At 43.7% G+C, this 18,376-nt stretch overlaps 1 protein-coding gene across 3 annotated transcripts in view; it reads right to left on the reverse strand.

Moving 5' to 3' along the window:
* The window catches only part of LOC311240037 (uncharacterized protein), a 59,095-nt gene extending 41,183 nt beyond the window's left edge, over positions 1 to 17,912 (reverse strand). For 2 of the 3 annotated variants that reach the window (XM_084328536.1, XM_084328535.1), the window contains exons 1-2: positions 17,653 to 17,912; positions 8,531 to 8,600 (exon numbers count right to left, since the gene is read on the reverse strand). In XM_084328536.1, coding sequence (XP_084184662.1) covers positions 8,531 to 8,599 — 69 coding nt within the window. In that variant the 5' untranslated portion in view covers position 8,600; positions 17,653 to 17,912. The remainder of the gene's footprint in view (positions 1 to 8,530; positions 8,601 to 17,652) is intronic. The other variant, XM_084328537.1, reaches the window with a different exon arrangement.
* Positions 17,913 to 18,376: the final 464 nt, after the last annotated feature.

An 18,376-nucleotide genomic window follows, 5' to 3' on the forward strand; every position in this document is an offset into this window, starting at 1 on the left:
GGTGTCTCCTCAGTGTCGAATGAAGACCAGGGAGTCTTCCTGCAGGAGTTCTCAGAGGAAGGATCCAACGGACAGCAAAGTAGACCATTATTTATCCTATTAATTACTCTTTATTGGAACTTTTTTTTCTTCTCTTTTTTATCATCTGCCTTCCTTCTTCACCTGAGAACTCCACCTTTCCTTCTGCCACTTACACCTACCCCTCACCATGTGCTTTTACCCATCCCTACTTCAGTCTCCTCCTTCAGACCAACTTCAGGCCATTCACGCCAGTTCGGAAGCGAGCCTACCAACCTCCGCTACCCGTCTACGGCCACAAATATACCCGTCACCGTATGTGTAGGCTTATGGAACTGCCAATCAGGAGAATCACGTCATAACTGTTTACGCCCATAGTATAAAAAAAAAACTCCAGCTTCTGGCTCTTACCGAGACCTGGATGAGGCCGACGCCTGCAGCTTTATCTACAGCATACACTTTTAGACACACACCACCACAACCCTCCAGATGTGGTGGAGGCACTGGTCTTCTAACCTCTCCCTCATGGACTACAAGCATAATATCACCACCTTATTTCACCCTCTCCTCTCTTGAATATCATGCAGTATCTGTCTCTAGTCCAGGGGTCTCCAACAGGGGGCTCTCGCAGGCCCTCAATAAGTCCCAAGCAAATCCAAAATGTAAATAATGTAAATAATTTAAATAATCGACCCTATGCATGAACGAAACCTCACTCATAGCGAACTCTATCTACTTACTACAACTCTATCTAACCCCCTCCCCCACAATGAATATCAACCAATCACGTTTGTGTGAGTAGCGGTAACGCAAGCCGGCGACTAATGCTAATGTTTTCGAGCCGAACGTGAACGTAATTAACGTTATAAATGTGAATTTTAATTTAACATGACTGAAGCTAATGTACAGTTTGGAGATCAACAATGAGTGAGGCAAGAAAAAACAGAAGGCGTACCGTTTCCATCAAGATTTGGGAGACTGACTATTTCTTCACAAGTGTAAAAGACAAGTGTGTGTTTGATTTGGGGGCCAGCCTTGTTGTGGAGCGGCACTTCAACACACTTATTAAGATGTTTGACCGTCTGGCAGCAGTCTGCGGTCAGCTAAGGTGAGCGAGTTAAGAGCAGGATTGCAACGGCAGCAAATCTCTGCACCATGGGTAACCGGGCCTTTTGCTCAGCTGCTCCACGGCTGTGGAATGCCCTCCCCGACCATCTGAGAGCACCACAGTCCGTTGAGGTTTTTAAAAGGGGCCTAAAAACATTTCTTTTTAACAAGGCATTTGCCTGAATTATTCTTTTACTTTTAATTTTACTTCTATTCATTTTTATTATTATTATTTTATTTTTATGTTCTCCCATTTCATTGGTTGTTTTATTCATTTTAATTGTTTTTATTCATTTAACTTTTTATCTTTATATCCTGTAGCACTTTGAGATTTTCACAAATATAAAGTGCGGTACAAATTGAATTTATTATTATTATGACTAGTTTTATTTTTTGAAAGTAGCTCTCTCATCCTAAAAAAGGTTGGAGGCCCCTGCTCTAGTCCATTCAATCTCACCATTGTTATTCTCTATCGCCCTCCAGGTGCCCTCGAATACTTTCCAGACAAGCTGGACATGCTTTTAAGCTCCTTCCTAGAAGATGGCACCTGTTGCTAATGGTGGACTTCAACCTGCCTGACTCTTCCCAGTCTGCCACAGTGGTCTCTCTCCTACAATCCTTCGACCTGACTCCCACTGTCATACCCCCCAATGGATCTCATATTCTCCTGTGACTCAGGCATAAGTAGCACCAACTCCCATCCATGTATTAGACCACTTATTTGTATCCTTTTCACTAACTATCATGCTAAAACCCCAAACCAACCACCCACTCAAACTCAAACTGTCACAACCTACACTTCCTGTCCCCCTCCACCCTCTCCATTGACATCCTGCCAGCCCTACCCTTGAGTGAAACTTCCTCTGCTCTCTCCCCAGATACGGCATTACAGATGCAGTGAGAGAAGAAAGACAAAGCCTGAGAGCGGCAGAGAGGAAGTATAAAAAGACCCGCCTCACTGGTGACATCACTACCTATCATAACCTGTTCAAGTTCAAGTTTCTTTATTAGTTGTCATACAAAAATACAGAATACTTTTATATGAAATTTAAGATTTAAGATTTGTTTATTAAGGACAATACAAATGAATGAACATCATTTACATGAGTGTATGCATAACATCACAGCATGATAAGGACGTAAATATGCCGGGAATAGCACAGGGCTCATTTCCACCCGTAGTCCTAACATAAAACAAACACAAAACGGACCATACAACGTTCATTCATAAAAACTGACATCACTGACATGACCACACTAACATGACATTCAGTCAGTACAACATCCCTAATGAGTGCATATTTGGCTGTCTAACAGCCATTTCCTGAGTTGGCCCCTAAAGGTGAACAGAGTGGTACATTCCCTTAAAGGGGAACTATTTTACTATTCCTAGCACTATTTGGGCAACTTTACACAATTCCTGTGAGTCTATTGAAGACATCTGTAAGTTTTTTTTTCAAATAAATGCATTGGTTTATATTTCTAATCAAGTACTCAAAACCATCATTTTTCAGCCTCCGGATTTCAGGCTGTTATGGCCTGGCTCCGCCCATAAGCACTTTGAGTGACAGTCAGTCCACAGTCTGTGTGTGTGTGTGTGTGTGTGTGTGTGTGTGTGTGTGTGTGTGTGTGTGTGTGAGTGTGTGTGTGTGTGTGAGAGTGAGTGAGTGAGTGAGTGAGTGAGTGAGTGAGTGAGTGAGTGAGTGAGTGAGTGAGTGAGTGAGTGAGTGAGTGAGTGAGTGAGTGAGTGAGTGAGTGAGAGAGATGCCAGCCGAGCGAGAGCGAGTGGGGAATGTCCCCACAACGCGCGTGTGGTTTAGCAGCTTTCATGCGAGAGAAACAGGAGAGGATATCAGGGAAGACTCTTCCCTGATATCCTCTCCAGTTTCTCTCACATGAAAGCTGCTAAACCACACTCGCGTTGTGGGGACATTCCCCACTCGCTCTCGCTCGGCTGGCAGCTCTCTCTCTCTCTCTCTCAAACCAAGCTCAGACTTTTGCGACTCCCATGAGAGAGATAAACATGTGTTTAGAGCAGACCTGTCTTAATAATATAATAATAAGTGCAGCCTGAATAGAACTCTGCCTGAGCAATCCTCTTCTCTCTCTCTCTCTCTTCCCTGATATCCTCTCCTGTTTCTCTCACATGAAGGCTGCTAAACCACACACGCGTTGTGGGGACATTCCCCACTCGCTCTCGCTCGGCTGGCAGCTAGAGGGGGGCGGGCGTTATTATGCAAATGAGCACCATCTGACATCCCGAATACGCTAATTTTCAGATGACTCACTTGAGGGAGGGACATTATTGTGAGAGGAGAATTGGAAGAATGCGCCAAATCGAGAATTAGAGACATAGATCCTATTACTATAATTCCACATAGCTAGAAAATAACCCTAAACACTGGAAAAGGTCATTTATAAGATAGTTCCCCTTTAAGGGGACCGGAAGGCTGTTCCATGTTCCACTTCCCTTTATCGATATTTTTGCTGAAGGCGGTCTTTCTAAAATGGACCTCACAATCCCCTCTGGTGTTTGACCTAGTGGCTAAATGCTTTTTTCTGCTAGATAAAGTGTGCTAGATAAAAATAAAAATAGATAAAAATAAAAATAGATAAGTATAAAATAGAAAGTCAAAAGTACATAAGCAAGTGTAAACAAAAGTGTTCAATATACACATATACAATACAGAGTAGGAAAAAAAATTGTAACTGAGTTACAATACAATATACAGTACAATGCAGAAATGGGATGAGGTACAACTTAGGGTAAGGTGCAATGAGGTATGTGTTGTAGTGCAAATCTCTTTACCAATCAATATAAAGTGTGTTAAAGTGTCTAAAGTGGGTAAAGTGGGTGCTACATTGAGTTGTTTATTTACCAGGAGGTGATATTGCCAGTCAGGATGCTCTCTATTGTGCATGAGTAGAAGTTCTTAAGGATCTTCTGACTCACTTTGAACTTCCTTAGGTGCCTAAGGAAGTAGAGGCGTTGCCGTGCCATCTTGACTACACTCGGATATGTGGACTCCGATGTACTTAAAAACTGTTCACTCTCTCGACCGGTGCCCCTTCGATGCTGAGGGGGCTGTAGTCCCTGACCCCGACCTCCTAAAGTCCACAATCATCTCTTTTGTTTTGCTGACGTTCAGGGAGGCAGTTCTCCTGACACCACCGCGCCAGATTCTCTACCTCTTCCAGGTAGGCCCTCTCATCGTTTGCAGAGATCAGGCCCACCACTACTGTGTCGTCAGCTAATTTGATTATTGTGTTGTTGTTCCGCTGTGCCACACAGTCGTGTGTGTACAGCGAGTAGAGGAGGGGACTCAGAACACAGCCCTGGGGGGCCCCTATGTTGAGGGTGATGGATGAGGAGGTGCAGTTGCCTGCTCTCACCACCTGGGGTCTACCCGTCAGGAAGTCCAAGACCCACTGGCAGAGGTCATAGTTCAAGCCCAGGTCCCTGAGCTTGGCTATGAGTTTGAAGGGGACTATGGTATTGAATGCTGAGCTGTAGTCGATGAACAGCATTCTCACATAGTTCCCCTGCCTCTTGTCCAGGTGTGTGCAGCACATGGGCTATGGCGTCCTCCGTGGACCTGTTGGGGCGATATGCAAATTGCAGGGGGTCCAGGTTGATGGGGAGGGAGGAACCGATGTAGCCCTTCACAAGCTTCTCAAAGCACTTCATGGCTATGGAGGTGAGAGCTACAGGGCGGTAGTCGCTGAGGCAAGCGGGTCGTAGATTTTTTGGGTACAGGGATAATGGTGGACTTCAGACAGGTGGGGATGACATTTTTTAATTTTTAATTTTATTTAACCTTTATTTATCCAGGCATTAATTAATTAAGAACAAATTCTTATATACAAAAAGCAGCCAAAATGTCAGTGTTGGCATTCTCCAAAAACATTACTACTACCAAAGCCTCTTTCATTCACCATAAGATGGAGGCCTCGGCTAAAAACCTCCGGAAACTGCACACCACCATGTCCTCCAACCCTGAACCCCACCTCATAGATAACTATCGCCCTATCTCTTCTCTCTTCCCTCTCTAAATCACTTGAACGCACCATATCCAACCAACTCACTGATTATCTATTACTGATAGGGGTGTAACGATGCGACCTCAGAGCGATTAAATTCTATTACGATTCTTCAGGCAACGATTCAATGAGTCATGAACTCTCTTCATTTGACCACGATTAGATTCGATTCGATACATTTTCTATCAGTTAATTCCCCAACAAATTTTGAATACACAAATGTGGCTGGGGGAATTGATTCACTCAGCATGAATGGACTATAGGTCAATAAAAACAATACACAAAAAAAAGAAAAACATAAAAAATAAGAAATTTAAAGGGGAACTATTTTACTATTTCTTTCACTATTTGGGCACTTACAATCCTGTGAGTCTATGGAACACCTCTGTATGGTTTTTTTTCAAAATAAATCATTGTATTGTATTTCTAATCAAGTACTCAAAAACAGCATTTTTCTACCTCAAGATCTTAAGCCGTTTTGAGGCTGGGCTCCAACCTCTGTGTGGCCTGGTGCCAACTGCCACATCAACTGCCACATTATTATGCAGCTGAGAAATCTCTGACATCACAGATATGCACATTTTCAGATGACTCAGTTCAGTGAGGGTGAATATTGTGAGAGGAGAATTGGAAGAATGCGCCAATATGAGAATTAGAGACATAGATCCTATTCATATAAGCCCACATAGCTAGGAAACAATGCTAAACACTGAAAAAAACCATTTATAAGATAGTTCCCCTTAAAAAAATTTTTTATTTTGATTATAATCTATTCTAACATTTTCAAATTGAGGATTGATGCATCGCACCCAAATCAGTCAGGCTTCAAGACTGGTCACTCCACAGAGTCTGCCCTCATAGCAGTCACAGAGGCTCTTCACTTTTTAAGGCATCTCCTCTGTCCAGATTCTCCTGGACCTGTCAGCAGACTTCAACACAGTCAACCATCAGATCCTCCTTGCATCTCTTGCAGGAATGAGTTGTAGGCTCTGCGCTGGCATGGCTGTCATCTTACCTGAACATCCGCTCCTACCAAGTATCATGGAGAGGCACCCTGTCGGCCCCCGTCCCGGGCGTCCCCTACAGACGGGTGTCCCCAAGGGCTCTGTCCTTGGACCCCTCCTCTTCTCTCTCTACACCAAATATCTGGGTAACATTATCGCGTCTTATGCCTTCTCATATCACTGATATGCCGATGACACTCAACTCTTCCTCTCCTTTCTTCCCTTAGATACCCAAGTCTCTGAGTGGATTTTAGCCTGTCTGTCTGACATTTCCACCTGGATAAGGACCAATCACCTCAAACTGAACCTAAGCAAAACAGAGCTAGTTCACCTGCTGGTCAAATCCTCCCCACTGACTGACCTTTTGATCACAGTGGAGAATGTAACCTAGGTGTAGTCCTTGATGACCGGCTGAACTTCTGCTCACATCACCTGAACAACCAGAACTTCAGAAGGATCCGCCCCTTCCTGACAAAGGAAGCCACTCAACTCCTCCAGCAATCAACAGTCATGTCTCGCCTTGACTACTGCAATGCACTGCTAGCTACTTTACTGGCTACCGTCACCAAACCACTTCAACTCGTAAAAAAACCAGCGGCCCGCCTGATCTAGAATCTACCAAAGTCAGCCCATGTTACCCCACTTCTTAGAGAGCTGCACTGGCTTCCCATTGCTGCACGAATCCGCTACAAGGTCCTTGACCTGACATACAGGTGCAGCGACGGGAACGGCTCCCTCCTACCACCGGTCAATGGTCTAACTACACACCCTCAAGACCCCTACGCTCTGCATCTGCTGACCGCCTGTACAGTAAATGTAAATGAGTGATGTAAAAGTTGCATGAATTCTGAAAACTGTTCAGACTGAGGTCGCATTGCAAGAAATCAGACCTGTATCTGATTTAGGACCACATATGAAAGTGGCCCAAATCAAAATTTAAAAGATCAGATTCAATGTGATGTGTGCTGTTCACACTGTCATGTAAAAAACTGATCCGAGTTACATATGAGCAAAGACATCTGATTTGGGCCAGTCTGAACGTAGCCAATTTTTTACACCTGTCCAGTCTCCATTTAGAAATAGAATAGAATAGAAATACTTTATTCTTCCCGAGGGAAATTTGGCACTACAAATCGCCCGCAGTAAACAGTAAACATTTAGGTAGACAAAACAAGTCACGAATAAGAATAAAAACAAGCCTAAGAATAAAGAATAAAATAAGCCTAAGCCTAAGAGTATTATACTTTGTATTGTTGACACTTTTTATAATATATATTATAAAATATACCGATACCGATCGGTAATATTTTCACCGATATGAAAATTTGCCACCGATACCGATACCGATTGTTCAACTAACACAATCGGCCGATACCGATACTTGTGGCAAAATATTTTTTTTAAATATTTTTTAAATATTAATTTTTTTTGTAATATTTTTTTTTTTTTTTTTTTTTTTTTTTATGAAACTACTGTATATTTGTCTTACAAATTGTGCTCACCGATATGAACATAGGCCTCTTTACTTACTTAAAAAAAGGAAACATCAAGAAATAGCACTATCTCTCTCCCAGTATGTTCTGCAGGGCTGCAGCTAGATACTAGTTCTCCCAGCATGGTCTACCTGCTGGGCTGCAGCGAGATACTATTGTCTCAACCAATGACATTTTGATTGACAGTCGTTTCTGCCAATTACGTCACACACCGCTTGCACCCGCCTCTGCTGTTACCACCAATCGGCAAGCGTGTTGCATTTTTTACTCCTGCTTTTGTCCGCCATTGATTTTGACAACAGAGGTTTTCTAGAACAACACGGCGCGGCCGACGTTTAGCTTTTAGCTCCGCAGGATGACTTAAATGAGGCATAATGATTTTACTGCAACTAATGTTATAATAAAACAAAGCCTTTCTATACATGTGTCTGATTGAAAACGTTATTAACAGATTGCAGAATGGGTAAAACTCAGGGCTCTGTGAGCAACGGAAGGAACTGAGCTAGTATGAACGCTTGCTACGTTCGGGTAAATAATATGCTGATGTTATGAACGTGTAACACTAACTATATAATGTTAATGCCACAAAACGAATGCCTTGTTAATCATAAGTAGTAACTTTGATGCAGTAGCTTGTGTGTGTGTGGGCCGGGGGCGGCGTTGTGCAGGTAGGTCGCGAGTGAACTTTTTTTTGTCTTGACGCTACACAAATTGATGGATATTTATCGGCTACTGCCATCGGCACATTCGAGCTTATCGGCCGATAGGCCGATTGCAGTCAACAAGGCACTTATCGGCCGATACCGATACCCGACCGATACATCGGTGCACCCCTAATATATATATAATATTTGAAAAACTGCTCACCTTAGATTTGCTGATCCTCATAATGTCTCCCCTTTCTCTCTTGGGAGACGGAGACCTCCCTCTCCTCATCCTAACACACAAAACAACATAGATCTCTTTTACAACATACGTCTCAGTCAAGTTTCCGAGGCAAATTAAAGTGGAGGCAACATGAACATGTTGGTAAAATACTGTTGAAGAGGCAAGGTTAAACTTTTACCAAACTTGTTTTAACATTTTGAGAATGACCTGCTGTTTTTGGCCTGCGTAATTCAGACATTTATGAGGCCATACAATTGATCTGTGAGCTCTTACACCCAAATGAGCTTTTAATTCCGGTTCAACCTAGTTGTGGTAAGAGCAATGTCACCTTGCTCACGTTATTCCAATGCACACGTTGAGTGGGAAATTTGTCTTTGTCTTCACCATGGTTGCAATCAACAAGACAACACAATACAAACACCATAGTGGCACAAAAGACATTGGCCCAAAATAGCCCAATATATAGACAAAGGAAAAACAACAATAACACAAACACAGACAGTTTCGGGTACCTGACCGGTACCAAGTGAAGGAAATCAGGGATTTGCATTTGGTTTACAACCTATAGATAGTAGATATTATAACTATAAACATTGAGGAGGACAGCTGCCATGTATGTATGTGTGTGTCTCCAGTCAGACAGCGCAGACAGGGGCCTTTTATCAGCTGAGCTCCCAACCCTCAAAGATAAGACATTGTCTAGGGCAGTGGTCACCAACCCGTCGATCTTGATCGACTGGTCGATCTTTGAGACTGTCCCTGTAGATCTTTCCATGAAATTTTTTTTTTTTTTTTTTTTTTTTTTTTTTAGATCTTACCCTGAGAGTCCACATTACAGTTCTACTTTTGTGAAAAGTGATGCTGCACTTAGCACTGACTGAGAAAGTACACATACAGTTCTACTTTTGTTTTGATGTGAAAATGATGCTGCACTTAGCACTGACTGCACTTAGCACTGACTGCACTTAGCACTGACTGAGAAAGTAAACATTACAGTTCTACTTTTGTTTTGATGTGAAAAGTGATGCTGCACTTAGCACTGACTGCACTTAGCACTGACTGAGAAAGTACACATTACAGTTCTACTTTATAAAATGCTAATTGTAAATATGTTTGTCAATGTTAATAATATGAGAAAGTCCACATTACAGTTCTACTTTTGTTCTGATGTGAAAACTGATGCTGCACTTAGCACTGACTGCACTTAGCACTGACTGAGAAAGTACACATTACAGTTCTACTTTATAAAATGCTAATTTTAAATATGTTTGTCAATGTTAATAATATGAGAAAGTCCACATTACAGTTCTACTTTTGTTTTGATATGAAAAGTGATGCTGCATAAGATGACTGCACTTAGCACTGACTGAGAAAGTACATAATAGTTCTACTTTGACGTTTTAATGTTGGACCAAAGCATTGCATGTGTAGCGACCTGAAAATAGTCTATTATTCAGATGTGCTAACTTGCCTTTTACCTCCCCTTTGTACACCAAGACATTCGAATTGGTTTCATTTATATTCGCACGAACAATGACACAGGCGTCTCCTTCTTCTATCACTGGAAGATGGTTTATAAATGACATTACTCTATTCCCCATCCTCCCCTTGTGTGACTGGCAGGCGGGACCAGCAGGGGGCAGTAGCAGGCAGAGAGTGTCGGGGAGAGTTGGAAGGAGATATATGGCAGCGGAAGGAGGGAGACGTTCTCTTCGGCTTTGGACTAGGCCGTGAACGGTCGCAGCCGGCGGGCGTGTGCTTTGGAATAGCCCCGTTGAAGAAGTGAAGCTGGAGAGCCCCGTGAGATAGCCATGCACGGGTGATAGGAAGTACTGGCTAGTGGATACGATATCCTAGCAGTACCAGTGATAGTGTGTGAACAATTAGTGCAGAGCCAGGCACTAACAGTCGGGTTATAATAGTTACAGTGAGCGGTATAGGTAACGTGCGGCTAATAATATATCGGAGTTCACAGTAGTCGGGTTATAGCAGTTACAGTGTGCGGTATAGTGTGCGAGCCAGATACGTGCGGGACCTACAAGCAGTCTGCCCGGGCGTCAACAGCTGTCTGCACCGGAGTGCTACAGCAGACCTGCTCCTGGCTGCCTGCAGGACACGGGAGTTCTTTCCCACCAGCAGAGGTCGTCATCGCCCAGCACCAGCTCAGCCAGCACTGCCTCTCCGCTACAGCTCCGCCTGCTAGCACCTGCGACGAGAGCGTTCGACGAGAGCGTTCGACGCCATCTTGCCACCAGGACGGTGGTGGAGCGGCGCGGCCGCCATTTTGGTAGAGTAACATTAGGGCTTCGGTGCCCAAGATCTATTGCACGTTTCACAGTGTGGTGCGGCCTGCGGGCGAAGTGAACACTAACAACCAGTTCATAAGGGGAACCCCAGACAATATATACCGGTATTAGCATAGGACTTTTACAAGGTATTAGTGGGCCCACACTTTTGTTTTATTTCCTTTTCTTTGAGCGTGATAACATGTGTGTTTATTAATATTTTCCCATTCAATTAACCCTTCCCTGTGAGGAAGTTACAGACCTGGTGCATTATAATTAAAGCCTTTGGAGGTATTATTCTGGCCGTATAATCAAAGCCTGTTGAGGTATTATACAGGGTGCAGACCCAGACGTGGGTGATGAGTCAAACACAGTGAAGTATATTATCCCTGATATTAACCCAGAGGTGGGTGCATAATATACGTGTTTGAGGTATTGAGTTACACCCGGAGCTATAGTAGGACTTCCGTCCAGTAGACCACTCCTATTAAATAATTGTAACTGACAGTATAATTAACATAAAGACTTGAATGGGGTTCTGTGTGCGTGTCCATTCCTGTGCCCAGCATTAACTCTTTTGGTGTGGGTAACGTATATATGATTAACCTCTTCCTACCCAATTCTCCCCTTTTCATTGTAAGGTTTCTAGGGTCATTGAGGGAGGGTACTGCTTGCGGGGGGAACTCAGAGTATTTGATTACAATTCTGTCACGAGGTGTGGGAGGGTCTAAGGAGCAACTGGGAGGAGTGGGAGCGTGTTGGGGAGTACTGCTGACCGCCCTGCGACAGGGAAGGAAGACCAGAGTACCAGACCAGGTTGGTAAATCCCGAGCCCCATCCACTCACACTACCAGCCTCCAGTCGACGCCCCAGGCCCAAAGACGAGGGTGCAGTCAGACAGAGTTCTACTGTGTCCAGCTACCTCCTGACTGCCAGCAACCGTTCCCACGAAGCAGGGATAATCCACCCTGCTACACATGTAATTAGAATACAGGCAAATAAAAGTCATTTAGTTTAAAGTACAATCTTGGCTGTCTTTTTCTCTCAACGCTTCAATAGGTAGATCTTGCCTTCACCAAAAAAAAAAAGTGATCTTGGGCTTAAAAAGGTTGGTGACCACTGGTCTAGGGTCATCCACAGAGGCGCTTTATATCACCATTCTGGAACCACACAGACTCTCCAGAGAGGGGGTAGGGCAGAACACTGGCTGGCATCGTGTCACTTAGTAACGAGTAGGGATGGGTACCGAATACGGTACTTTTAAAAGGTACTTACCGAAACACGTCGGTACTACCGAGTATCGATTCACGTGAGATGCCGTTTAAAAAATAATAATAATTGTTGTACACTTTTTTTTTTTTTTTTTTTTTTATGTCACCGTTCACACGCACAATATACGCTTACCTAGGATTTGACTTGATTCAACAACAAAGCAGTCGGGGCAATGGCAAGCCGAAAACGGTCGAAAGTGTGGTATTTTTTTTTCACAACTGAGGTAGGTAGATTACATTTTTTTAGACTAAAGTACAGAAAAAAAGAGGGAAGATATCGTTCTACCCAGATATCGTTCCTCCAAGCCGCCTGGGAGAACGGCAAGAAGCCGCCAAAAAATACGGACATGGGTCCCATATGACGCAGCCGAGGTAAAAACAACACCCCGTCAACCCGCTCCATAAGAGAGGGGACGGGGAACCCCCAGAGAGACTTCCCACGTGAGCAACAAATTGAAAAGATTATGTAACATTGAGCCACGTGACCAAAAGCTCAAGACATATATAACAGAGCGCAGCAGAACTCTTGAGTTCACATGCACCGCAACACCCAACTTGACAACAACAGAGGTCCACATATGGAGCCTGAAAAGAACTCATGGAAGTCTCCAACCAATAGAAACGCGCCCAGTGACATACTCTATGGCGGGGGGAATCCCATGACTCAACCGGCCAAAAAAGGCGAGGAATCAGGGAACTCCCTACCCCCCCCTCTCCATACCCTGTGCCGCGCTGACCAATCAGTGCGGCAGGGAACCTGAAGGACAGAAGGCCCAACCCCCTGACCAAACAGAAAATAGGGAAGGAGGGGTTCATCAGTTCACCCCCTCATGACCCCACACCCCGGATACGATTAAAAAAAAAACATCAGCGGTGATACCTATCAGGGGCGTTTTTAGGGTTAGAAAACAGCAAAGAAGGTTAACATCTCCATAGGCTTAGATTGTGATCATACATTGATGGATAGAAGCGTGGCAGGCAAAGTGTTAAGGTACCCATGTACATGTCGAGGTACTTCCCAGGTCAGTGAATACCACGACCACAACACCAGAGAGAGATCCACTTTTTCTCCCATTTTCTATATTTTCTCCCATCCCAATTTCGTATCATCCAATTCAACCCTCCCCTGTCACGGACGCTGTTTCTTGCCTCCCACAAGCCGGCTGCAATGTGGACTAAGTCATACATAGCACAAGTCCCCTCCGGTACTTGAGGTAACAGCAGTCGCATCTTTTTTCACCTGCGCAGCTCGATCTCTCAGTGGCGAGGAGTAACGCGTGGGAGGCTCACGCTGCCCCCGACACTTCCTGATTCTACTGTGTAGGCGCACCAACCGACCTGTAGGAGTCGCTGTCCACAACGCCCGATCCCCACCCATCAGTTTCCCACCCCCTAATACGGCCAATGTGTATTAGTACGGACGACCAGCTAAACTGAAAGCAAATGTGGAGCGCTGGGCTCGAACTGACAAGCCCAGCAACTCCAGCATTTTGTGGCGAGTGCCTTGCCCACTACGCCACGTAGCCGCCCAAGTTTAAACATTTTTAAATCTTAGACAAACAAAACACTTTGCTTTCATGAAATATTGTAAGCCGTCATTTGAGGCTTATAAAAGCAGCACAATGAACACAAATCTGTCAATGCCGAGTCCGACCTCATCTTTAAATAACAAACAGCATTGCTTGTTGTAGTTAACAAAGAGAAGCAGAGTTGATTTTGCACACAAAAAAAATGTATATATTTTTTTTTTAATAATCGAATTTTATTTTCATATTTGAATCCCATGCCCATCGAACGAAGCTTCGAAGCTTCGAAGTATTTAAGACAGCCCACGTTTCGCAATTATGCCACATCAATGTTGAACGCTGTAAAAAAAAAATTGAATCCCTACCCTACCCACCTTCAAAACCGCTCTCAAAGAGCACCTACTGGAGGCTGCAATTCTAAACTGGCCCCCGTAAATGTCCGAACCCCCCCTCCCACCCCCTCCTAATGTACAGTTTCCTCCCGCTCGTATGTATATATTTTCTGTTAGGATCTGTTTAACAGTACTGTATATTTGCATATCTTGTATGTCACAAAAGTAATAGTACTGTATATCTTTAGTCATGTATGTCATAAATGGCATGATATATATATCTGTATATCTGTATGTTGTGTATGTCATAAATGTCATTATGAATTGAAATTGGGGGACCCTGATGTAAACAAGATGAAAGTATTTATCTGGTCTGCATCCCCATAACAATTGTGTGTATTGAGCTGTACTGTATTGTACCCATTCTGTAATATGTTAATAAAGTTTCACTAATCATGTTCAACCCAGATTCGGCTCAAACAAGGGACTAAACACGTTTCGCAATTATGCCACATCAATGTGGAACACCCTACCCACAGCCGTAAAAAAATGTAAATCCCTACAGACCTTCAAAACCGCTCTCAAAGAAACTGGCCCCCGTAAATGTCCAACCCCCCCCCCCCCCCTCCCTATGCTTGCACCTTGCACCCCCCTCCCCCCACCCACCCCACATGTACAGTCTCCTCCCACTTGTATGCATATATTTTCTGTTAGGATCTCTGTTTAACAGTACTGTATATTTGCATATTGTGTATTTCACAAATGTAACAGTCATGTCAGAAATGTCATGATATATCTGTATGTTGTGTATGTCATAAATGCCATTATGAATTGAAAATGGGGGGACCCTGATGTATGATTGATTGATTGATTGAAAAGTTTATTAACAGATTGCAGAATGGGTACAGTACAGTACATCTCAATACATACAATTGTTAAGGGGATGCAGACCAGAGAAAGACTTTCGTCTTGTTTCCACCAGGGTCCCCCATTTTCAATTCATCATAACATATATGACATACATGACATACAGATAGACAGTACTGCTACATCTATACATTTATGACATATCAGATTTGCAAATACAGTACTGTTTGTGATACAAAAGTGTCCAGAAAAGGAGTGTATATACATTTGGCGTAGAAACTGTACATTGGAGGAGGTTGGTGGGGTGGGGTTGGGTGAGGGCTGTACATTGGAGGTGGGGGGGGGGGGGGGGGGGGTTGGGTAGGGGACACACACACATTTTACACTGTACATTGGAATATTGACAAAGCCTTACTTGGTCATTTACTGTACAACTAGGTTAGGACATTTGTAGGGGCCAGTTTCGAATTGCAGTCTCACGTAGGTGTTTTTTGAGAGTGTTTTTGAAGGTGGGTAGTGATTCACATTCCTTTACAGCTTTAGGCAGGGCGTTCCACATTGATGTGGCATAATTGCGAAACGTGTTTAGTCCCTTGTTTGAGCCGAATCTGGGTTTTACATGATTTGTGGAGCTCCCTCTGGTGTTGTGATCGTGGTATTCACTGACCTTTGGGAAGTATTTTGACATGTACATGGGTACCTTGGTCGCGTAGTGTATCTTGTAGACCAGGCCCATTGCAAGTTGCTGTACTCTGTCGTCTACTCTAAGCCATCCTAGGTTGTCAAAGTGGGCAGGGGTGAGGTGGGTTCTAGGAGTCAGGTCAAGTAGTAGTCTGACTAGCTTGTTTTGAGATGTTTGTAATTTGTTTTTTAGTGCCTTTGAGGTGCTTTGGTACCATGAGGTGCAAGCATAGTCGTAGTACCCTTGAATGAGTGCTCCTGCTAGAGTCTTCAGGGTATTCTTGTTTACCAGAGAGGAGATCCGGTACAAGAATCGCGTTCGTTGGTTGACTTTTTTTATTACATTGGATGCCATTTTGTCACAGGAAAGATTAGCCTCTAGGATGGAACCCAGGTAGGTAATTTCATCTTTCCTTGTGACAATATTGTCACCCACTGTAACCGAGAAGCCGTCGGTCTTGCTGAGTTTGTTATTTGAACCGAAGAGAATGGACTCTGTTTTGCCCATGTGTAATGATAGTTTGTTGTCGGCGAGCCATATGCAGATTTTGCCTAGTTCCGAGCTGAGGGCTTTTTCAACCTGTAACTTGTTCTTGTCAGAGACCAGCAGGGCTGAGTCGTCCGCAAACAGGAACAAGTTGCAGTCACAAGCTGACGACATGTCATTTGCATAAATTAGGAATAGTAGCGGTCCTAGTATGCTTCCTTGTGGAACACCACAGCTCACTGTGAGGGGGGGGGATAGGGTACCGTTTACTTCCACCATCTGTTCCCTCCCCTCCAGGTAGGATTGTATCCAGCTCACTGATAAACTATCAAAACCAATTGCTTTTAGCTTGTCAATCAGAATGGTGTGATTGACAGTGTCGAAGGCCTTTTGTAGGTCCAGCATGACCATGCCGCAGTATTTGCCCGCATCCACCTCTTGTTTGATGTGGTCGTTCAAGTAGAGAAGGCATGTGTCAGTGGAGTGGGATGTTCTGAAGCCAGATTGGAATTCGTAGATTAGATTTTTTTCCGCGAGGTACTTTTCGATCTGTTCGTATACTATTTTTTCCATGACTTTCGAGATGGATGTAAGGATAGAAACAGGGCGGTAGTTACCCGGGTCTAATTTGCTGCCCTTTTTGTGCAGGGGTGTTACTCTCGCAATTTTGAAGTCCTTGGGGACGTGTCCCTGTTTTATGGAGAGGTTTATTATGTGTGTGATGACTGGGGTGATGGCTGCTGCTGAGTCTCTGAGGAATTTGGAGGGGATGTTGTCATGGCCAGTGGCCTTGTTTGGTTGGAGGGCGCTCAGTTTTTTGAGTACCTCATCTGTAGTTACTATTTCCAGTTTGAAGTCGTCTTTGTGGACGCCTAGGTTCATGTAGTATGCTACTATGTGTTCTACCCCATACTGCCCTGAGTGGGAGGGTAGTTTGTTTACCAGTGTTGTGGCTATGTTTGTGAAGAAAGTGTTTAAGTAATTGGCTACATCCAGCTTCAACGAAAGTATTTCTCTGGTCTGCATCCCATTAACAATTGTGTGTATTGAGCCGTACTGTATTGTACCCATTCTACAATCTGTTAATAAAGTTTTCAATCAATCAATCAATTGTGGTCGTGGAATTTCACTGACCTTTGGGAAGTATTTCGACATCTAGATGGGTAGCTGTTACTGTTAGTGACACAAGTGCTCTACACATATTGTTTTAACTCCTATTCTGTGTCTAATGATTTATATTATTATGATTACTGGGGTGACTAGTTAGAAAAGCATCTAAACCATCCTCACGCATGTATGTCAACGTGACATACTTACATGACCTCATCCCATTTCTGCTTTGCACTATATAGTATATTGTATATTAGTATATTGCATAGTATATTGTATGGTAACTCGGTTACTTCTATTCTGCATTGAACATTGTACACTGAACACTGTGTCTACATACGTTACTTCTATTTTTACATGCTATTTTTACATGCTATACTATTTTATTTCATACTTAGTTATCTTTTGTCTAGCACAGTCTCTGGAGCGTAACAGAAAGAAGCATTTTGATGACAACTATTAAAGAAACTTGAAACTTGAAACCTAAATGATCCCATGAAAAGAATTTAAAGGTACGGGAGGAGAAAGGACATAATAATTACCTTCAAACACGAGTTTACCAGTGAACAGTTGGTTTAAACGTTGTATCGCGCCTGTGCAGACGTAAAGGGCCAAATAAGAGAGACCAATGCTAACCTCGCACGTCAACGAAGTTGTCACTGTTTCGTGCTACTACTGGTGTGTTTGCTATCCCATTCGCGTTCACATAATAATTATGGTCCGTGTGAATCTCGTGGACAAGAGGAGATTATTATACTAACAACGTTACAAACGTCTCCCAATATGTCCAAAGAGAGCGACACATTCGAATGTCCCGGGTGTGGTGATTGCGCCGGTGAGTCCGCCGTGTGAATTGCATTGGGTGACGTATGGCTGTATGTATGGTTTATCAACGCATCTAGAACTAACGAGGACCGACCGAACGCAGCATAAACTACTTGAAAGTACCCCACAGCTGTGCCAATAGTATGCAACTGCAGAGCCGCAGAGCCCGGCGCTCTCAGGTCCGCGCCCGTCTAGCGAGTCGCGCTACGGCAGCAGTTTTCGAGGAGGGAGTAGGATTCCGCAGAACACCGGTACTCAGACCGCATGTGTTCTGCCAAATTCTACTGCACACCAGAATTCTGCTGCCAGCGCTCCTGCGCTTGCGCACGCATGCGCATGACCCACAATCGTTCACTCAACAATATTCTGCCACCTTGCTGACGAACGTCTTGTTGATATATCTTATGTTAACAATATCTTAAACATATGTTTTTCATTGCA

This window comes from Notolepis coatsorum, assembly GCF_963971535.1.
Source record: "Notolepis coatsorum genome assembly, chromosome: 14".
NCBI classification, from domain to species: Eukaryota; Metazoa; Chordata; class Actinopteri; order Aulopiformes; family Paralepididae; genus Notolepis; species Notolepis coatsorum.